Consider the following 22,210-nt stretch of genomic DNA (forward strand, 5'->3'; position numbering starts at 1 on the left):
CCACAATCCATGGCACAGGCCACTGCTCTGTGAGTAGGGTCCCCACAAAATTTGGGGAGACCCCCCCTGGAAGAACTCAGGGATCTGCGGGGTTTGGAGACTCTAGGCAGAACTGTGTGCCAGAGACAGAAAATCTTGGTCACAGGCTATATGAGCTTGGAGCACAGCCAGAGGCCAGGGAGACAGGAGTGCTTGAGCGCTTTTCTCTGAGGGCACACTGAGGAGTGGGGCCCGAGCTCTTGGCTCCTCCGGGCCGAAGACTGGGAGGCCGCCATTGTCATTCCCGTCCTCCGGAACTCTACTGAAAGCACTTAGGGAACAAAAGCTCCCGAAGGCAAACCCGAGCAGATTACTTAGCCCGGCCGCTGGTAAGAGCAGTGCAATTGTGCCTGGGGCAAAGACACTTGAGAATCACTACAACAGGCCACTCCCACAGAAGATCAACAAGAAATCCAGCCAAGACCAAGTTCACTTACCAAGGAGAACAGTGGAATTCCAGAGGAGGAGGAAGCAAAGCATGGAATTCATGGCTTTCTCCCCATAAATCTTTAGTCTTGCAAAGTTAATTTTTAATTTTTTTTTTTGCTGCTGCTAAATTTTTTTTAACTTTTACCCTTTCTTCTTTTAACGTTTTTTAACTAGTTTATCTTAATACCTTTCATAAAAAAAATTTTTTGAAGCTTCATTATTATAATCATGTTATCCTTCGTTGTACTAACTTTATTTTTTGTATACAGATAGGGTTTTTTCTTCTAAAAAATTTGGGGTACAGCTTCTTCTAATAGATCAAAATACACACTAAATCTAACACCAGGCTTGTTCTAGTCTCCAGCCCGAGCAAATTCTGTCCACTTTTTTATTCTTTATTCTCCCAACCAACTTATCAACACCTTTTTTAGAAGTTAAAAAAAAAAAATTATCTTTATAGTCATATTCCATCCCTTCATTGTGTTTACCCTTATATATGTTTTTCATTCTTTAAAATTTGGGGAGGTAGTTTCTTCTAAGAAACCAAAATACTCCCCAAATTAAGTGGGTAACTCTGCTCTATACACCAGTCCAACATATATATATATATATATATTTGTTTTCTTTATTTGGTTTCTTTTTGTAATTTTTTTCCTGAACTTCTTTTTTTACCCCCTTGCTCCCCACCCCCACAATTTGGGGTCTTTTCTGATTTGTTTAAAGCACGTTTTCTTAGAGTCTTTACCACCATTTTAGTATTTTATTCTCTCCTTCATATATTCTTATCTGGATAAAATGACACGCAGAAAAACTCACCACAAAAGAAAGAACAAGAGGCAGTGCCGAAGGCTAGGGATCAAATCAATATGGACATTGATAATATGTCAGATCTAGAGTTCAGAATGACGATTCTCAAAGTGCTAGCCAGGCTCGAAAAAGGCATGGAAGATATTAGAGAAACTGTCCAGAGAAATAAAAGCCCTTTCTGGAGAAATAAAAGAACTAAAATCTAACCAAGTTGAAATCAAAAGAGCCATTAATGAGGTATAATAAAAAATGGAGGCTCTTACTGCTAGGATAAATGAGGCAGAAGAAGGAATTAGCGATATATAAGACCAAATGACAGAGAATAAAGAAGCTGAGCAAAAGAGAGACAAACAACTACTGGACCATGAGAGGAGAATTCAAGAGATAAGTGATACCATAAGATGAAACAACGTTAGAATAATTGGATTCCAGAAGAAGAAGAAAGAGAGAGGGGAGCAAAAGGTATATTGGAGAGAATTATTGTAGAGAATTTCCCTAATATGGCAGAGAGAGCAAGCATCAAAATTTAGGAGGTGCGGAGAATCCCCCTCAAAATCAATAAGAATAGGTCCATACCCTGTCATCTAATAGTAAAATTTACAAGTCTTTGCGACAAAGAGGAAATCCTGAAAGCAGCCTGGGACAAGAAGTCTGTAACATACAACAGTAAAAATATTAGATTGTCAGTGGACTTATCCACAGAGACCTGGCAGGCCAGAAAGAACTGGCATGATATATTCAGAGCACTAAATGAGAAAAACACTCAACCAAGAATACTATATCCAGCTAGGCTATCACTGAAAATAGAAGAAGAGATAAAAAGCTTCCAGGACAAAAAAAAAACTGAAAGAATATGCCAACACCAAACCAGCTCTACAGGAAATATTGAAAGGGGTCCTCTAAGCTAATAGAGACTCTAAAAGTAGTAGATCAGTAAGGAATAGAGACATTATACAGTAAAAGTCACCTTGCAGGCAATACAATGGCACTAAATTCATATATCTCAATAGTTACCCTGAATGTAAATGGACTAAATGCCCCAATCAAAAGACACAGGGTATCAGAATGGATAAAAAAGCAAAACCCATCAATATGCTGTCTACAAGAAACTCATTTTAGACCCAAAGACACCTCCAGATTTAAAGTGAGGGGGTGGAAAACAATTTACCATGCTAATGGACATCAAAAGAAAGCTGGGGTGGCAATCCTTATATCAGATCAATTAGATTTTATGCCATATAGTATAATGAGAGCTGAGGAAGGACACTATATCATACTTAAAGGGTCTGTCCAACAAGAAGATCTAACCATTTTAAATATCTATGCCCCCAACATGGGAGCAGGCAACTATATAAACCAATTAATAACAAAATCAAAGAAATGCATTGACAATAATACAATAATAGTAGGGGACGTTAACACTCCCCTCACTGAAATGGACAGATCATCCAAGCAAAAGATCAACAAGAAAATAAAGGCCTTAAATGACACACTGGACCAGATGGACATCACAGATATATTCAGAACATTCCATCCCAAAGCAACAGAATACACATTATTCTCTAGTGCACATGGAACATTCTCCAGAATAGATCACATCCTGGGACATAAATCAGGTATCAACCAGTATCAAAAGATTGGGATCATTCCCTGCATATTTTTATCCCACAATGCTCTAAAGCTAGAATTCAATCACAAGAGGAAATTGGAAAGAACCCAAATACATGGAGACTAAACAGCATCCTTCTAAAGAATGAATGGGTCAATCAGGAAATTAAGGAAGAATTGAAAAAATTCATGGAAAACAATGATAATGAAAACACAACAGTTCAAAATCTGTGGGACACAGCAAAGGCAGTCCTGAGAGGAAAATATATAGCGGTAGAAGCCTTTCTCAAGAAACAAGAAAGATCTCAAATACACAACCTAACTCTACACCTAAAGGAGCTGGAGAAAGAACAACAAAGAAAGCCTAAACCCAGCAGGAGAAGAGAAATAATAAAGATCAGAGCAGAGATCAATGACATAGAAACAAACAAACAAACAAAAAATAGAACAAATCAATGAACCTAGGATCTGATTCTTTGAAAGAATTAATAAGATTTATAAACTCCTGACCAGACTTATCAAAAAGAAAAGAGAAAGGACCCAAATTAATAAAATCATGAATGAAAGAGGAGAGATCACAATCAACACCAAAGAAATACAAACAATTATAAGAACATATTATGAGCAACTCTACATCAACAAATTTGATAATCTGGAAGAAATGGATGCATTCCTAGAAACATATAAACTATCACAACTGAACCAGGAAGAAATAGAAAATCTGAACAGACCAATAACCAGTAAGGAGATTGAAGCAGTCATCAAAAATCTCCCAACTAAAAGAGCCCAGGGCCAGACAGCTTCCCAGGGGAATTCTACCAAACATTTACAGAAGAATTATTTCCTATTCCCCTGAAACTGTTCCAAAAAATATAAATGAAAGGAAAACTTCCAAACTCATTTTATGAGGCCAACATTACCTTGATCCCAAAACCAGACAAGGATCCCATCAAAAAAGAATTACAGACCAATATCCTTAATGAACACAGATGCAAAAATTCTCACCAAAATACTAACCAGTAGGCTCCAACAGTACATTAAAAGGATTATTCAGCACGACCAAGTTGGATTTATTCCAGGGCTGCAAGGTTGGTTCAACATCCGCAGATCAATCAGTATGATACAATACATTAATAAAAGAAAGAACAAGAAACATATGATACTCTCAGTAGATGCTGAAAAAGCATTTGAGAAAGTACAGCATCCCTTCCTGATCAAAACTCTTCAAAGAGTAGGGATAGAGGGCACATACCACAATATTATCAAAAGGATCTATGAAAAACCCACCGTAAATATTATTCTTAATGGAGAAAAACAGAGAGCTTTTCCACTAAGGTCAGGAACATGGCATGGATGTCCATTATCACCACTGCTATTCAAAATAGTACTAGAAGTCCTAGCCTCAGCAATCAGACAACAAAAATAAATTAAAGGCATCCAAATTGGCAAAGAAGAAGTCAAACTATCGCTCTTTGCAGATGATGTGATACTATATGTGGAAAACCCAAAAGACTCCACTCCAAATCTGCTAGAATTCATACAGGAATTCAGTAAAGTGTCAGGATATAAAATCAATGCTCAGAAATAAGTTTCATTTCTATACACCAACAGCAAGACAGAAGAAAGAGAAATTAAGATGTTGATCTCATTTACAAGTGCACCCAAACCATAAGATACCTAGGAATAAACCTAACCAAAGAGGCAAAGAATCTATACTCAGAAAACTATAAAGTGCTCATGAAAGAAATTGAGGAAGACACAAATGGAAAAATGTTCCATGCTCATGGATTGGAAGAACAAATATTGTGAAAATGTCTATGCTACCTAAAGCAATCTACACACTTAATGCAATCCCTATCAAAATACCATCCATTTTTCAAAGAAATGGAACAAATAACCCTAAAATTTATATGGAACCAGAAGAGACCCCAAATAGCCAAAGGAATATTGAAAAGGAAAGCCAAAGTTGGTGGCATCACAATTCCAGACTTCAAGCTCTATTACAAAGCTGTCATCATCAAGACAGTATGGTACTGGCACAAAAACAGACACACAGATCAATGGAACAGAATAGAGAGCCCATAAATAGATCCTCAACTCTATGGTCAACTAATCTTCCACAAAGCAGGAAAGAATGTCCAGTGGAAAAAAGACAGCCTTTTCAATAAATGGTGTTGGGAAAGTTGGACAGCCACATGCAGAAAAATAATACTGGACCATTTCCTTATACCACATATGAAAATAGACTCAAAATGGATGAAGGACCTCAATGTGAGAAAGGAATCCATCAGAATTCTTGAGAACACAGGCAGCAACCTCTTCGACCTCAGCTGCAGCAACTTCTTCCTATGAACATCACCAAAGGCAAGGGAAGCAAAGGCCAAAATGAAATATTGGGATTTCATCAAGATCAAAAGCTTTTGCACAGCAAAGGAAATAGTTAACAAAACCAAAAGACAACCGACAGAATGGGAGAAGATATTTGCAAACGACATATCAGATAAAGGGCTAGTACCCAAAATCTATAAAGAGCTTATCAAATTCAACATCCAAAGAACAAAGAATCTAATCAAGGAATGGGCAGAGGACATGGACAGACATTTCTGCAAGGAAGACATCCAGATGACCATCAGACACATGAAAAAGTGCTTCACATCACTCAGCATCGGGGAAATACAAATCAAAACCACACTGAGATACCACCTCATACCAGTCAGAATGGCTAAAATTCAGTCAGGAAATGACAGATCCTGGCGAGGATGCAGAGAAACGGAACTCTCCTACTGTTGGTAGGAATGCAAGCTGGTGCAACCACTCTGTAAAACAGCATGGAGGTTCCTCAAAAAGTTTAAAATAGAGCTACATTATGACCCAGCAATTGCACTACTGGGTATTTACCCTAAAGATACAAACATAGTGATCTGAAGGGGCACATGCACCCAAATGTTTATAGCAGCAATGTTCACAATAGCCAAACTATGGAAAGAACCTAGATGTCCATAAACAGATAAAGAAGAGGTGGTGTGGTGTATATATATATACATACATACACAATGGAATACTATGCAGCCATCAAAAGAAAGAAATTTTGCCATTTGCGATGACGTGAATGGAAGTAGAGGGTATTATGCTCAGTGAAATAAGTCAGTCAGAGAAAGACAACTATCATATGGTCTCCCTGATATGAGGAAGTAGAGATGCAACGTGGGGGTTTAGGGGGTAGGAAAAGAATAAATGAAACAAGATGGGATTGGGAGGGAGACAAGCCATAAGAGACTCTTAATGTCACAAAACAAACTGAGGGCTGCTGGTGGAAAGGGGGTAGGGAGAGGGTGGTGAGGTTATATACATTGGGGAGGGTATGTGTTATGGTGAGTGCTGTGAAGTCTGTAAACCTGGTGATTCACAGACCTGTACCCCTGGGGCTAATAATACATTATATGTTTATTTAAAAAAAAATAAAAATTATTAAAAAATGTTTATCTTTGACATTAAATGAGACATTTCAGGGGTGGAAATCCTTATAGAAGACATAAAGAAGCACTCCTGAGCCTTGCATTTTAATGGACAGTGAAGTGAGAGGGGTACCTGAGAAGAGCAATCAGTGTGGAAGTCAGAAAATATGAGCTAAAGTCTCTGTTTTTCCATTAATTGGTGAGAGATTTTAAATAACTCAGGATTTTCTGGGAAGTTGAGATTGAGATTCCTTTTCTGAAAATGAAAAATGGTGAATTTGAAGACCTTGTTTGTGAAGTTCAATGAATTTACCAAATAGATTTCTGAGAGGGATTATAACTACTTCTTCCATGGGTTATCTTATATATTTTTGTTAAAATTGTGTGTTTTTTTTAATTTTTGTAGGCTGGCTTATGGGTTTAGAGCCCATGTTATGAACTTAGGATCTTACTGTATTGGTCTCCTACCTATGACATTTCTTGTTACCAGTATAAAGCCAGGTATGGCTTTCAACTCAACTGGAATCATCAATGAAACTCATGATCATTCAGAAATATTAGACACTAAGGTATTTTTGATTGGTCTTCATATTTCAACTTTTTAAAATAAAATATTATCAAAAGTGTTGTTTTTTCTTAGAAATACTAACCTCATAATAAATCTGAACTATCAAGATTTTATTAAAAATAGACTGTAGAATTAATATATGAACAGTTTCTACTAAAATCTTTTGTGGAATGAGAGGGACTATAAATAAATAGATCAATAAATGAATTTGTAAATTAAAAAGAATTGACATGTATGAGATGCTAACTTTAATGCTGAAGTATAAAACTTTAAAATAGGTCTACGAATGTAGATGTGTGGCTGTCAGGGATTTTGAGGGAGAGGAAGTGGTTCTTAGTGGATACAGTTTGTGTTTGAAGGTGGTGAAATGTTACGGAGCTAAATGCTGATGGATGGTGGTGGTTGCCTTAATGTCACAGAATTACACATTTTGAAATATAAATGTACCTGTAAAATATGAAATTTGAAAATGATAAATTTTATGTTTATGTGTATTTTACCATAGTAAAAAAAATTTTTTTACATAGGTCTACAGATTAGTATTCTTTTAGAATTTGTTTGGTGATTTTTGAATCTCTCTTAAAAAGGACATTACGAAATGAGGATGAGTTATCTTTATATTTGTATCAGTAATTTTTTGTTTAGAGCAAATATGAACAATGTGTATGAATAAAGCAGAAGAAAAACAAATATTTAGTAGTAGAAATTATGAAGATGCTTAAGTGTTGTTTTACTTGATATCCTTCATAACTTTTGTACTTTTCTGTTTCAGAATTCATATTTTATAAAAGTTTGCATGATTTTAGTTTTTTTGTCAAGTATATTTGGATATTGCAAAGAAGTGGTCCAAATTTTCCAACAGGTACACAATACATTTTATATCTCTAAAGTTGCAAATATTTTATTTTATTTTTCATTTATTTATTTTCAGCATAAAAGTATCATTATTTTTTCACCACACCCAGTGCTCCATGCAATCCGTGCCCTCTATAATACCCACCACCTGGTACCCCAACCTCCCACTCCCCACCCCTTCAAAACCCTCAGATTGTTTTTAAGAGTCCATAGTCTCTCATGATTCACCTCCCTTCCAATTTATCCCAACCCCCTTCTCTGTAATTCCCCATGTCCTCCATGCTTTTTGTTATGCTCCACAAATAAGTGAAACCATATGATAATTGACTCTCTCTGCTTGACTTATTTCACTCAGCAGAATCTCTTCCAGTCCCGTTCATGTTGCTACAAAAGTTGGGTATTCATCCTTTCTGATGGAGGCATAATACTCCATAGTGTATATGGACCACGTCTTCCTTATCCATTCATCCCTTGAAGAGCATCTTGGTTCTTTCCACAGTTTGGCGACCGTGGCCATTGCTGCTATAAACATTGGGGTACAGATGGCTCTTCTTTTCACTACATCTGTATCTTTGGAGTAAATACCCAGGAGTGCAATGGCAGGGTCATAGGGAAGTTCTATTTTTAATTTCTTGAGGAATCTCCACACTATTCTCCAAAGAGGCTGCACCAACTTGCATTCTCACCAACGGTGTAAGAGGGTTCCCCTTTCTCCACATCCTCTCCAACAAATGTTGTTTCCTGTCTTGCTAATTTTGGCCATTCTAACTGGTGTAAGGTGATATCTCAATGTAGTTTTAATTTGAATCTCCCTGATGGCTAGTGATGATGAACATTTTTTCATGTGTCTGATAGCCATTTGTATGTCTTTATTGGAGAAGTGTCTGTCCATATCTTCTGCAAGTATTTTAATACACAGAACATAAATTGCTAAACTATTATTTTTTAAACTATTGTTGGAGCAATGTATGTCAGAATAAAATTGCTTATCTTGACAAATGTGTAGATTAGAAATACCAAGCATAAACTTTTCAAACTGTAGAAATCACATGATTTTAGATAAGACTCCTGCATCAAATGGTGTCTATTTGACAGAATTGAAGTAAAGATGTTCTAGTTGTACTAGTTAGTCCATATGGGTCTGCTTGGCTACAAATGAACTTATGAATGCCTTCTCTGTATTTTCTCTCATATCAGTTAGATATTTTGCTGACATCACAGATTTTGAATTTGATATTTTTGAATGTAGCATTTATAAAGAACTTACTTAGTCCATGACTCTATTTCAACTGGGTTTTTCTTTGAATTCCTTTCTTTTTTTTTTTTTTTAAAGAATTCTTTTTTTTTTTCTTTAAGATTTTATTTATTTATTTGACAGAGAGAGATCACAAGTAGGCAGAGAGGCAGGCAGAGAGAGAGGGGGAAGCAGGATCCCTGCTGAGCAGAGAGCCGATGTGGGGCTCAATCCCAGCACCCTGGGGTCATGACCTGAGCCAAATTAGAGGCTTTAACCCACTGAGCCACCCAGGCGCCCCTTGAATTCCTTTCTTAATAAGAATGCTTTTCAGGGGCATCTGGGTGGCTCAGTTGATTAGGTGACTGCCTTTGGCTCAGGTCATGATCCCAGGGCCCTGGGATTGAGGCCAGGGTACTGCGATCCAGCCCCGTGTTGGGCTCCTTGCTCAGGAGGGAGCCTGCTTCTCCCTCTCCCTCTGCTTGCTGCTCTGCATGCTTGTGCTGTCAAATAAATAAATAAAATTTTAAAAAAAGAATGCTTTTCTTTATTGGATAAACTTTCAAGTTATAATAAAATTTGGAGCTCTTTATAGCATAATTTTTGCTTCATACCTTTTTTTTAAATGGGTGAACCAAATTCAGATCAGACTCAAGAACTATGTAAATTATCTACAGGTCCTTACTTTGACTAATAAATGGTATCAGTCTTTTATTTCTCAGTGTGGAGGTTTAAAGTCTTTCATTCATTTTGGGTTTTTTTGTGCATCTTTTTATAAGATGTGTCTCTTTTATACGATACCTCATTTTATGTGAAAATTTACCTTGTTATATGTTAATGATAGTTACAGTGCTTCACATTTGTTTGATACACTATACATTGCAAAAACATATATATGTGTATATGTATGTGTATGTAGGTGTGTGTGTATATCTATCTATAGTTGTAGTAAATTGTCACAATTTGGAGAATTAGACTATATTGTTTCATTGTAACTTTAATTATTGTGGGCACATTATTTAATCTTGTCATAATTTTCATTTTTTACAGATTATAGTTTAAAGTAAACTATCAAGCTACATGATTTCTGTAACAGAGTTGGTCTCCACCTTTTTTTATTGATAGTAAAATCATTACCTCTACAGGAAATTCGATGTCCAAAACATGAAATCTTTAAGAGTAGGACACGACTTCAAATTGTCGTGGTCATTAAGTCTTAGCACAGGCCTCAAATCCCCTTAGAAGCAGCTTCAGTTTATTTATATCCTGAGAAATCCACATATATGTCCTTACATAGGGAGAAAAGAATTATCTAAACCAACTTGCAGCTACCAAGGAATTTCCTTAAGAAGGAATGAACTCTACAGAGAAAGTCAGAAACTTGTTGAATTTCCTTAGGTATCAGATTTCCAAAGCGTGCCAGGTCAACAGAAGAGGCTGGGCCATCTCCAGTACTGGTCCATACCTGGGCTCTGAGTTCAGTCAAGGGTGGCAGGAGCAGGGTCCTTGGTCCTACACCTCTCCCAACTGCAGTGTCACAAAAATGTTGCTGCTGGTCAACGTGTGTGTGTGTGAGTGTAAGATGCCAGGACTCTAAGATACTTGGACTCTACATGTGGTAATTCTGAATTCTTTTCAACCTCAGAAAAGGAACTATATTTTGGATAACGCCAATGCAGTTGAATGGATTATCTACACAACAAGCATCATTTTTGTGTCCCCCTTATTTGTTGGTATACCAGCTTCTGTGCAGTGGCAGTGTGGGGCAATTGCTATATACTTCTACTGGATGAACTTCTTACTGTATCTTCAGAGGTAAAGCCAGCCTGAATGCTTTCTGTATCCCTTAGGTATTTTTAACATTAAAGGAACAACTATTTGAAGTACCATAGATTTATAATTGTCTTATTCCTTTTCCAATTGTTTTTAGACTATGAAGATACCTTTTATATACTATTAAGGAAAAAGTGAGGAAGGTTTGGAGCTCAGAGTGTAGACCAAGATTGCTTAACCTTGGCACTACTGAAATTTGTGGCTAGATAATTTTTTGATGTGGGGGGTGGGGGAACTGCCACCCTGTGCATTGAAGAATGTTTAGCAGCATCTCTGGCCTCTACCCATTAGATAAACAGTAGCAACACCCCTACTAGGTGACAACAAAAGAGTATGCAGATATTATCCAGTTCTTCTGAATGGCAAAATCACCTGGGGTCGAGAAACACTGGTCTAAACAAATCTAGGTTAAATGTGGGGAGTAAATGGAAATAAAAGTATTAGCTATTCTTGGCTTTACTTCATATTATTTGGTAAGAATTTGCTTTAGATTAAAACAATCAAAATGAAGTGATAAGTATAGGGAATAATAATGATATACAAGAAAAAAAAAGTTAGAAAACTAATTACAGAGAGGGGAAAAGGACTAAGCTCCCTTACCTCCGGATAGTGTTATTTCATATAATCTTTACAATAACAGAGGGTAAATGTTATTACTCACAGTATATAAAAGAAGAAAATGAAGGTGTGAGTTAAGTAACTTTCCCAGGATCTCAGCCAGTAAGAGGACATTTTGCCTACACCTTTCTAACCCCAGGGACCATGCTTTTCCTACTCTATCATCTGCATCACTGTTCACAAGCACAAGGCAGTGGGGCTGAGCCCAGCCCCTTGGAAAGGACAAGGTATGGTGGGACGAACAGTGGTCTGAAAGTCAAGAGGCTTCAAGGCAAGTCTGGGTGCTGCCACTCCCTTGGCTTTGCTATTATCAGTGACCTTAGCGAGTTCTTGGACAGCTTTGGGAACTTAGTTTCTGAGGCCTCTAAAGTCCCTTTCATCTTTAAAGTTTCATGACTCCCCCTTTAACAAGTTGTCTTTGCCAAAGGAAATGTCCAGGTTGGTGGATAGAGGACACATCCATCCTCTCTCTAAACATTTCACAATTTTGGTTTGTAGGAGAGAAAGGAAACCTCAGGAGGTCAGGAGGTCCTGTAAATCATGTGGGTGCGCCCTTCAGGTGTGTGAGCTCATTTAGAGTCCCCACTGGATGCATCTCCTAACTCAGCTCTAGGATCCCTTTATCAGGCTTTGCTAGCACTTCCTATGATCCTGAGGAGATTTTTCTCTCCTGCTTTGTTTGAAGTGATTCCTAGTGGTCAAGTAGTAAAACAAAGATAAACATGAACAAGAAGGAAAAATAAAACCCTTTGACAGTTTGAAAATGAGACAACTATGCTTGATTTCTCATGTCTCCTTTTTGAAAGTAACTGGTCTCCATTACTCATCTGTGGAATGCAGTTACTAATGCATGATAAATATTGACGCTGAGTGAAATACAATTTGACCAGAAAAGTAAATACATACTTTAATTTTTACATTTTCTTAGATTTGAAAATTGTGGAATTTTCATTGTTATGTTGGAGGTAATTGTGAAAACTTTGTTAAGGTCTACGGTCGTGTTTGTCTTCCTTCTTCTGGCTTTTGGTCTCAGCTTTTACGTCCTCCTGAGCTTGCAGGTGAGGCAGCTACCTTAGTTGATTTTGTTGATGCGAATGTTACGAATATATATTTATACTTAAATCTGAACAGCCTAGAACATTAATAGTAATGTAATAGTTTTTTTTTAATCTGATAAAATTGCCTTCAAATGATTTTTACCACAGGAAAAAATGTCATCTAACTCAATGACTTTTTCCCACTGTCAAAATGTTTATATAAGGGTGCCTGGGTGGCTCAGTAGGTTAAAGCCTCTGTCTTTGGCTCGGGTCATGGTCTCAGGGTCCTGGAATCGAGCTATGCATCAGGCTCTCTGCTCGGAGGCGAGCCTGCTTCCCCCTCTCTCTCTGCCTAATTGTGATCCCCCTCTCTCTCTCTGCCTACTTGTGATCTAAATTTAAATAAAGAAAAATTTATCTAAAACATTTTAAAAAAGTTTATATGTAATGCATGATGATTTGTTATAGATGCAGAAAAGATCTTTTTGATGACTTTATTGTCAGCTTATTAGTAGTTCTTATCACTTTCAGTAGTTATAGTCCTGTGACTTAAAAACATATTCTAAATATGATTTTTATTTTACTCTTCGGGAAGTGTTTTTTCCTTATATGCATTTTGCATTTCACTTTTACCATCTTTTCTCAGGATGCTTTCAGCACTCCATTGCTTTCTATAATCCAGACCTTCAGCATGATGCTAGGAGACATTAATTACCGTGATGCCTTCTTAGAACCGTTTTTGAGAAACGAATTGGCATATCCAGTTCTGTCCTTTATACAGATTATTGCCTTTACCATGTTTGTTCCAATTGTGCTCATGAATTTACTTGTAAGTAATTTTTCCTTATATTTCCTGTTGATCATGTGGGGGCATTTAGCAATGACCATTATTCTTTGCCTCCTTTAATTCCCTTCATGAAAGGAAAAAGGGACTATTATAAAATCGATTCATTCAACATTCATTTAGTGCCTGGGTGTGCCAGGCACAGCATGAGGCCCAGAGGATGCCAGCCAAGATGCATTCACTTGGCAGATACTTATGAAGAATCTAGACAGTGATCCAGGTGCTGGGAAACAGTGGTGAATAGACCAATACCCAGCCCTTACATTATAAGCTAGTCATGAAGTTAAATAGTAGATAAATACGTGATATAACGTCATGGGGATGAAAAAATGCTATGAGGAACTACAAAGCAGAATAAGGAAATAAAGATGAATGGTGTTTGTGCTGGTCTGGGTTTGGGTGGGAGGTCAGAGCATCGCAGAGATCTTGGTGGAATGAAGGATTAAAACCTCATCTCTGCCTTTAAATTTCTCATTGATCAGAGATTCAAGTGGGGAAGAGAGTCTCAGGCATGAGGGCATCTGTGGCATTCAGGTGCCATTTCTAAACCAGTTACAGGCTGAACGTCCTCAACAGACACAGATGTGCCCTTCACAGAGAACCTGCTCCAGCCATGGGTGTCTTAGCCAGTGCAGGCAGAAGTACATCCCAGGTCCATGAAATGCCTGAGCTGACGTTGCAGTGCATTTTTTCCCTTATCCATTTATGCATACATTCGGTACACTTACTGAGTCTGACTATACACCAGAGATTGTGCTCTATGGTGTTTCTGGAAAGAAAAGAAAATATCAACTACTTAATATTTTGATTCACTTACTTGATGCAACTCCAGTGTTTTATGTTGTTGACCTAGAAAAATAAAGGATAGCACTAAGAATAATAAAGAATGACATAAAGCCCACGTTCTTCCCTTAGAATCACTTATGTTTTAGAAGATAATCATCTAGAAGAGGATTTGGCCTAGCAGTAGTACACACATGGGTGCCATCTCTACCTGCACATCCCAGAAGAAAATTAAACCCAACAGAGCCAAGACTGTCAATGTTTTCTTTCCTTCAAGCCCTTCTGTTCCTCTCAGTAGAACCTTCCTGGTTATCTGACTCAGATCACTGGAAGATACTCTAGATTCAGCTCTGCCCTTCCCTCTCTTCTCCCAGTAAATACTTGCCTCAAATGCCTACTTCCAGTTGGCTTACATCCTTATGGTTCCTCCTCCATAAAGTTGCAGTAGCCCGAAGAGGCTCTCTTGTCTCACTTCTCTGTCTAATCCTTCCTGCCAATTGTCATCACATAGATGTTCTAAGGAAAAGCTGAAATTTCTTTTTTCATCATTTTTTATCTTTTTTAATCCCCAGGACTCTTCAATTCAGTTTAAATCCATTAGCATGCCACACAAGGGTTCTCATGATCTGATTCTTACCCAGATCTCACTCAGCTCCCCGCTGTTGGCAGGATTTACCCAGACATGTACCGTGAATGTTCACTGAGTGTGCCAGATTTTTCTGTGGGCTTTCTGGGCTCTGTTCAAGCTGCTCCTTTTCCTGGAAGGCCCCCCACTTTGGGTTAACTCTTTCTAAGCTCCCAACACTCAGCTCAAGCATCATCTCTCCTAGGTAGATTATCTTAACCAACACCTCCCTGCCATCACCCTGATCTGAATCAGATGCCCCTTCCTTGTGTTTTCATATTTTGGGGACACAAATCAGAAAAATGTCATAAAACCTACTTTCTAGCTTATGCAGAGAAAATGAGCTAATACAAAGCACTTGAAATGATGCTTGGCACATGATAAGCATTAGACAAATGTTAGCTATAATTAAATAGTAAGTTATCTACTCTCTGACTCACAAGATCAGACGTCTTCAGATCCTAGGCAAGTATCTTCAGTATGAGACAGCTGGGTTTTGATGGAGGTTGATATAAACTAGAGAGAATGCCCACTGAAAGGCTTCCAAATTAAAAATAAAAAAACATTATCCTGCCAAATAAAGCCCACTTGCTGACTACATGTGGTTCCAGTGCTAGTCTGCACACTCTGGAGTATACTCTCGCTGCTCATTCACTCAGTAGCTGTCTTGTGTTCCTGCTCTGTCCCCGCTGTGGTTCTAAGCACTGGGCATACAGTGGTGACCTGGACAGACTGAGCCCTTCCCTTATGCAGTTTACTTGACTTTCTGAGAACATCAACATCCAGGAGGCTGGTTTAGCATAGGCGGGTACTGATTGTCTAACAGATACATGTCAGCTCATGTAAGTAAGTGGATTTAATTGGGATTGAGTAGAGAACTAAGCTGACAGGTTCCCTTCACCTAATTCTACGAAGCCACGGATTTCTAGACGCAGTTCCTGTTTGTTTTTGTTTGTTACCAAAGCCACACCCATCCTTGAAGTGTACCTCTTCCTGCCAAACCTATGTAAGACATATATTTCTGCATCACCTCGGTTTGCCATTTAACTTTTCCATTTGTCAAGTCACTCTTGTTTACCTTAGAGAGGCCCAGCTCCTGGAGTTTGCAACCGTGTTGCGTGGTTACCCCAGTGGCATTTGATACTCTAGCACCCCGTCCTCTCCAAAAATAACAAATTTTTATTTTAAATTAAAATGAATTTCAGATGGGTGTCCGAGTGTTTTATGATAACACTTAAAATCAGTGAACCCATGTGGCTACCATTGTGACCAAGGTGTATAGGCTTTACGGTGTGCTGCAAGAGGTGTTAGCCCTGTTGGGGTCACTACTAGGCAGTTACATGCTCACTCCCCCACTGCAGCCAAAGAGATCTTAGTCCATTTTTAGGTGTCACTAAACTGGTGATGACTCAGTGCTGTGTTGTATTGTAGATTGGTTTGGCCGTTGGCGACATTGCAGAGGTCCAGAAGCATGCATTGTTGAAGAGGATTGCTATGCAGGTAGGTACTGCATTTATTTAAAACTTCTCGAAATTAACACCATCTTAATTATTCATGTATGAGCATAGCTGATTTCTGTGAACAGTATTTAAAACAGATATTTTGTTAGTGCTGAGAAGTTTCACACCGTATAGTGCTTGTTGGGCCCATTCTTTGTAGTACCTGCTGTAGTCAAAGACTCAGAAATGAGGAGAAAATTTCCAGAAAAAATTCAGCAGAGAAACAGAAATTATCTGGGCCTCTTTTAATGTCAGCATGTGGCCAAACAGGTAGCTAGCTGCTAAATAAGGATGTGACAGGTGTGAGGTGTTCTGTCTTGTCACAGCCCCACTGTTCCAAGGATCCTGGTATTCTGGCCCTAGTCTTGCAAGGTTCCCACATCACAGGTTATATTGAAGTGACGTTCACTGCATCCAGGAGATTTTGTTCCTTTGTCACATCCCTGACATCTTTCTAAATAATTCGATGTAAAATCCGCTCGAGTCAGAGGCTTCTGGGTGGGTCCTTGGCTGCTGAATCCTGTGAGGTGGTCTCCTGTTACACAATGCAAAACTATTTTGCATTTGTAATATTTGCCTTGTAATTATTTGCCTTGTCTTTAAATTTCAAATTTGAATGGGAATATTTGATGCTTCAAAAATATCTGATGACCAGTTGAACATACACATTCAGAAACTTAGGCCAGTTCAAGAGAAAGACAAATTCATGGTAAGATTTAACTTTATTTTCTTCACTTTTCTTTGTCACACTGCTTTCTTCTGTGTCACTCACTCAGCTATCCATGAGCACATGTTTATTTCTGAACAGTGTTCCAGTACATGACACGTGTGGAGTACAGTCCAGTTTAGCATGAGTGAACACAGAACCCCAGCCCAAAGTCATCCAGTCATTTGCTAACTTTAATACGTAAAAGAAGTCTAATTAGAGAGCACATCAACAGAACATTCAGAGTGTAAAACGTCGAAGTCAACTTAGAACCGTGCTTCAAGTCTCTGTTCTGTGACTAAGTTGTACATTTTACAGAGGGCTTGGCACATTTAAAGAACAAAAATATATAAATTAACTGATTAAAGTGTTAGGTCCAGAAAATGAATGGAAACGCAGTTAAGGAAATGCTACATGGAAGAGTTGGCATGTGAGCCAGACCTTGAAAGATAGGATTCAGAAGAGCAGTGAGGCCGGTCCAGAAGGGCGGGATCCGGCAGGAGCAAAGGGCTGAAGGCAGAATGAGAAGTGGCTAAGGAGGGGTGAAGGGCTGCCTGGCCTAGAAGGATGGCTCTTAAAGAGCACTAAGGCTGCTCAGGATTATAGAGGGCTTTATTAAAAAATAGCAAAGGAAAACCTCAGCTTTGTTTTTGTTTTTGTTTTTGTTTTTTTAAGATTTTATTTTTGAGTAGTATCTCACTGCCAACCTGGGGTTTTAACTCACAATCCTGAGATCTATAGTCTGAGCCAGCCAGGCACCTCAGAAAACCTTAGCTTTGAAAGAAAGGGCAGTAAATGATGGAAGTGCTTCAAGATATTTCGTTAGTGCGTGGGACGCTTTTAGCTCTTCCGAAGAATGAGAACAAAATGAAAGTGGCGTTTAAGATGATCAGTTATTATCTCTATTTGGTGGAGAAAGATTAAAGGAAGAGCTAACTGACCAGTTCCTACTGTAACAAAGATGGGGTGTGGGACTTGAGGGAGGTAGGGAAGAAAAGGAAAAGAGATGCAGAAACCTCCTCGCAGGCATGCCGCAGTACCTCATAACTGACGACTCTTGAAAAGGTCAAGGAAAGTAAATAAAAAGAACAATACAAGCAATAGCACTACATAAGATGTCTGCGGAAGTCCACTAAACAACATGGTTAATACAGCTAACCAGTTCATACGGTTAATAGGAAAAGCACAATTCTGTATTAGGTTTGACCTCTTCCCTGAAACACAGCAACAAAAGGGCTTATAAAGGAAACGGGCACAGCAAGTGCTCCTATGTTATCTGCCTTGTTTTGGATCACGAAGAGCATTGGCTAGAAAACCAGGAAGCCATTCTCTTACTTCCCCTAAGTTGTTTTTTTAAGCAAATTTCTATAATCCATGTACAACTCTGTGAGGTCCAACCTGAGTGTGAGGCCACATCAGAACCAGAGCGTAAGGGGATGGCAGCAGCCCCCTCACAGAGGGACATTTGGTCTTTTCACAGAGTCCTCTCAGACCTAAGTGGGGACAGAGAGGTCCCTGGGGAAGTGCATGCTGGGAGATGGAACAGTTACTCAAAGACAGGAGTTGTATTGTGAGGAGCTTGGAGCTCTGTAGTTTTCCACATTAGTATCCCATTTCCAGTACAGGCTGGCAGCTGTCAACACTGCACACGGACAGGCACATCACGAGGGATAGCCATGGAACTCACTTACCTCCAGCGTGGGAAAGCCACCAGGTGGAGGAGGTGCAGATCAGTCCTAAGCCCACAGGAGCCATGCTCGGTGGGTGCCAGCAGACCCACCAAGGTTGGACTTGAAACTCTGCTTGCCATCCTCCCCAGGACCATATTTAAGGAAGGAAATCTGGCAGGTCCTATGTAAAAAATGAGCAGGGTTAAGATATATCATGTGCTTTGTCTGTTGGCAGGCACTAGACTTGAATAAATCTTTTTCAATCAAGTAAGTGAATGATAACATGTGACCTCTGAAAAAATGTATATTGTAAGTGGAAAGGAATATTGCTCTTAAGACCCAAGGGGAAAAGGAACCTTGGAAACTATTTATTATAGAAACCCAAAGAAAATTTTTAATTGGTGTTGTGAATAAAATACAAGAAAACATAGCTGTTCTCGAAACTAGAACCAATATAGAGCATGTTAACTGGTGGTAAGTGCTATAAAAACGGGAAGCAAGATAGAGTGTGTTATGTGGGAGAGAGGCTAGTGTTTTAAACAGGTGGCCAGGGAAGTTCTTAGCATCTCACCATTTGTGGATGTGAGCCACTGAAGTGCCCATATATAAAAAAGCCAGTGGTCTTAGCTTAGAGAGCAAACTCTCACCTACATGGTCATTACAATAAACATATCTAAACAGACACAAAGGACTACAAAAAATGAGTAGAAGATAAATTTGGCAAATAAAAAGTAAAATGTCAACTCAAGGTAAACCCATTAAATGACACAAATGATTGTATCTCTGAAAATAGAAATTATTAGACTCAAGATGGGTCACGGATAAATCATTTTGCACCCGATAGCACATCGTGAAAAGTCAGTGGAGTACTAGTCTTCGATGCACCAGCTGTATTCCTTCCTCTGGCTCCGGTCATGGTCCTCCATCTAAGCACGAGTTCCTCCCCTGTCACAGATGTGCATTTTGGACGACACCCCAGAGGACAGGCCAAGTTGTCTTCTGTGGGTGGTGTCAGTCACCGTCCCTGAAGAGTGACCATCTGCTCACTTCCATTGAATTCCTTCTTTAAGCAGTCTGCCTCAGCTGCAGACTGCTTGGCCCCCATCTTGTCAGAGTGGAGAGGCGGCGAACCTGGCCAGCCCGGCTGCTTATGCGTTAAGCAGGGCACCAGAGTCAGTTTTCAGTTCGCTGTGCTAATGGTTGCTTTCCTGTGGTATAAAAATTCCAGATGCTTATTAATAATTCCTCTCAATCAATCCAAACTGCACTTTAGGTGGAACTTCATACCAGCTTAGAGAAGAAGCTGCCCCTCTGGTTCCTACGCAGAGTAGACCAGAAATCCATCATTGTGTATCCCAACAGACCCAGATGTTCAGGATTATTGGTAAGTACATGTGAAAAATATCGGCATCAGTAACATGATACTGTTTGACCTTCATTCATGGTGTTATCCTTAAGGGTACCCTTAGGAAAAGAAGTAATTGTGATTTAAAAAAAAAAAATTAAGTGCCTGATTAACCCATAGTGAGAAAGTGAAGGGCCCTGGAAAGGAGGCATTTGTCCTACTGGCTCATTCACAACATCTGTGTTAAATGTGTACCACATCCCTGTGAGGGCAGGTGCTTGGGTGGGTGATTGGCTGTGCCCTGTATCTTTCCTACAGTGTACGCTTCATTTTTCCTAGTCACATGCCACTTACATAATTCGTGCAAAGAATAGGTCTATCTGCAAATATAGAGCACATATGTACCTATGCTCAGATATATACACACACACATACACGTGCATGGGGAGTGTACATTATAGACAATATACTAAGTGTCCAAGACTAAGCAAGCCACTGCATTATAATGGAAAAGGATTGTATTAAGGATCAGAAGTACTAGATGCTAATCCTGGCCATGCCTGGGCTTCCTCCTCTATGAATATTTTTTTCTCAATTCTTTGCTTATTACTTTTCCATTGTGTGGTCATGAAATGATAAAGTCAATTTGAGTATTGGCCTAGGCTTTATTCTATCTACACTATTTCCCTGTTTAATTGCATTCATATCCATGGTTGTGACTACTCCTAAAACACAGAAGGCTCTCAGCAATTGATTCCCTAGCCTAAAACTCTCTTTGAGTTCCAGGCTCCTATGTCCAGCTGTCTACCGTGACTCTTTACTGGTATGTCTCAAGGTACCTCAATTCTGCATATTCAGAACAAACTCATGCAAAAGAAACTCACTTTTTTCACTTCTCCCATGTTTATTCCCCCTGCAGGGAAAGAATGAAAAAGCCTCTTTCCTCTTCAAAGTTTCTTTCAATTCATGTCCACACCATTCACTTGCTTGTGCAAGATGTCATCCTTGATGTTTCTTTTCCCCCCTGCTGACTGCTCACACCCAGGGACTCCCATGTTTGGTTTATTAGGCTTCCCGGATCACCTGTGTGCACTGTCCTCTTGTCTTGCCGGGATTCCTAGAATTGCCTCATTTCTGGTCATTTCATTTCTGTCCTTGACCCATTCCAGTCTATCAATGGTTTAAAAGACACTAAATTTTAAAAATTTATATTAAAATAGAATTTCAGAAACATCCTTATTGGAAATTCAGTTGTGTTAGATAATGGTGTGGTTTTAGAGAACAATTAATCTTGTATGGAATACCACCACTTATGATGAGCTTTTTTCATAATAAAATATAAGATAATTTGGTTATACTTTTTCATAAGCAGTCTTCCACGCTTATTTTCTCCTTCTAATCTGTATAGCTTGTACTTTATTATAATATGCATGACTTGTTTTATAGCTTTTTATATGCCTGTTTCTTTTTTTTAATGTATTTTATTTTACTTATTTATTTATTTTTTTTAAATTTTTATTTTTTATAAACATATATTTTTATCCCCAGGGGTACAGGTCTGTGAATCGCCAGGTTTACACACTTCACAGCACTCACCAAAGCACATACCCTCCCCAATGTCCATAACCCTACTCCCCTTCTCCCAAACCCCCTCCCCCCAGCAATCCTCAGTTTGTTTTGTGAGATTAAGAGTCACTTATGGTTTGTCTCCCTCCCAATCCCATCTTGTTTCATTGATTCTTCTCCTACCCACTTAAGCCCCCATGTTGCATCACCACTTCCTCATATCAGGGAGATCATATGATAGTTGTCTTTCTCTGCTTGACTTATTTCGCTAAGCATGATACGCTCTAGTTCCATCCATGTTGTCGCAAATGGCAAGATTTCATTTCTTTTGATGGCTGCATAGTATTCCATTGTGTATATATACCACATCTTCTTGATCCATTCATCTGTTGATGGACATCTAGGTTCTTTCCATAGTTTGGCTATTGTGGACATTGCTGCTATAAACATTCGGGTGCACGTGCCCCTTTGGATCACTACGTTTGTATCTTTAGGGTAAATACCCAGTAGTGATCCAGCAATTGCCTGTTTCTTTTTTTATTTTATTTTTTAAATTTCTTTTCAGTGTACCAGAATTGTTTATGCACCACACCCAGTGCTCCCTGCAATACATGCCCTCCATAATACCCACCACCAGGCTCACCCAGCCTCCCACCCCCACCCCTCCAAAACTCTCAGATTGTTTTTCA

General features: G+C 38.9%; 1 protein-coding gene across 1 annotated transcript in view; it reads left to right on the forward strand.

The window, feature by feature from the left end:
• TRPA1 (transient receptor potential cation channel subfamily A member 1) overlaps positions 1-22,210 on the forward strand; it is a 76,359-nt gene that overhangs the window by 51,955 nt on the left and 2,194 nt on the right. Inside the window, exons 20-26 of the mRNA XM_059166234.1 lie at positions 6,745-6,907; positions 7,679-7,768; positions 10,641-10,810; positions 12,375-12,504; positions 13,130-13,312; positions 16,167-16,235; positions 19,884-19,994. Coding sequence (XP_059022217.1) covers positions 6,745-6,907; positions 7,679-7,768; positions 10,641-10,810; positions 12,375-12,504; positions 13,130-13,312; positions 16,167-16,235; positions 19,884-19,994 — 916 coding nt within the window. The remainder of the gene's footprint in view (positions 1-6,744; positions 6,908-7,678; positions 7,769-10,640; positions 10,811-12,374; positions 12,505-13,129; positions 13,313-16,166; positions 16,236-19,883; positions 19,995-22,210) is intronic.

The sequence above is a fragment of the Mustela lutreola genome, chromosome 3 (genome assembly GCF_030435805.1).
Source record: "Mustela lutreola isolate mMusLut2 chromosome 3, mMusLut2.pri, whole genome shotgun sequence".
Classification (NCBI taxonomy): domain Eukaryota; kingdom Metazoa; phylum Chordata; class Mammalia; order Carnivora; family Mustelidae; genus Mustela; species Mustela lutreola.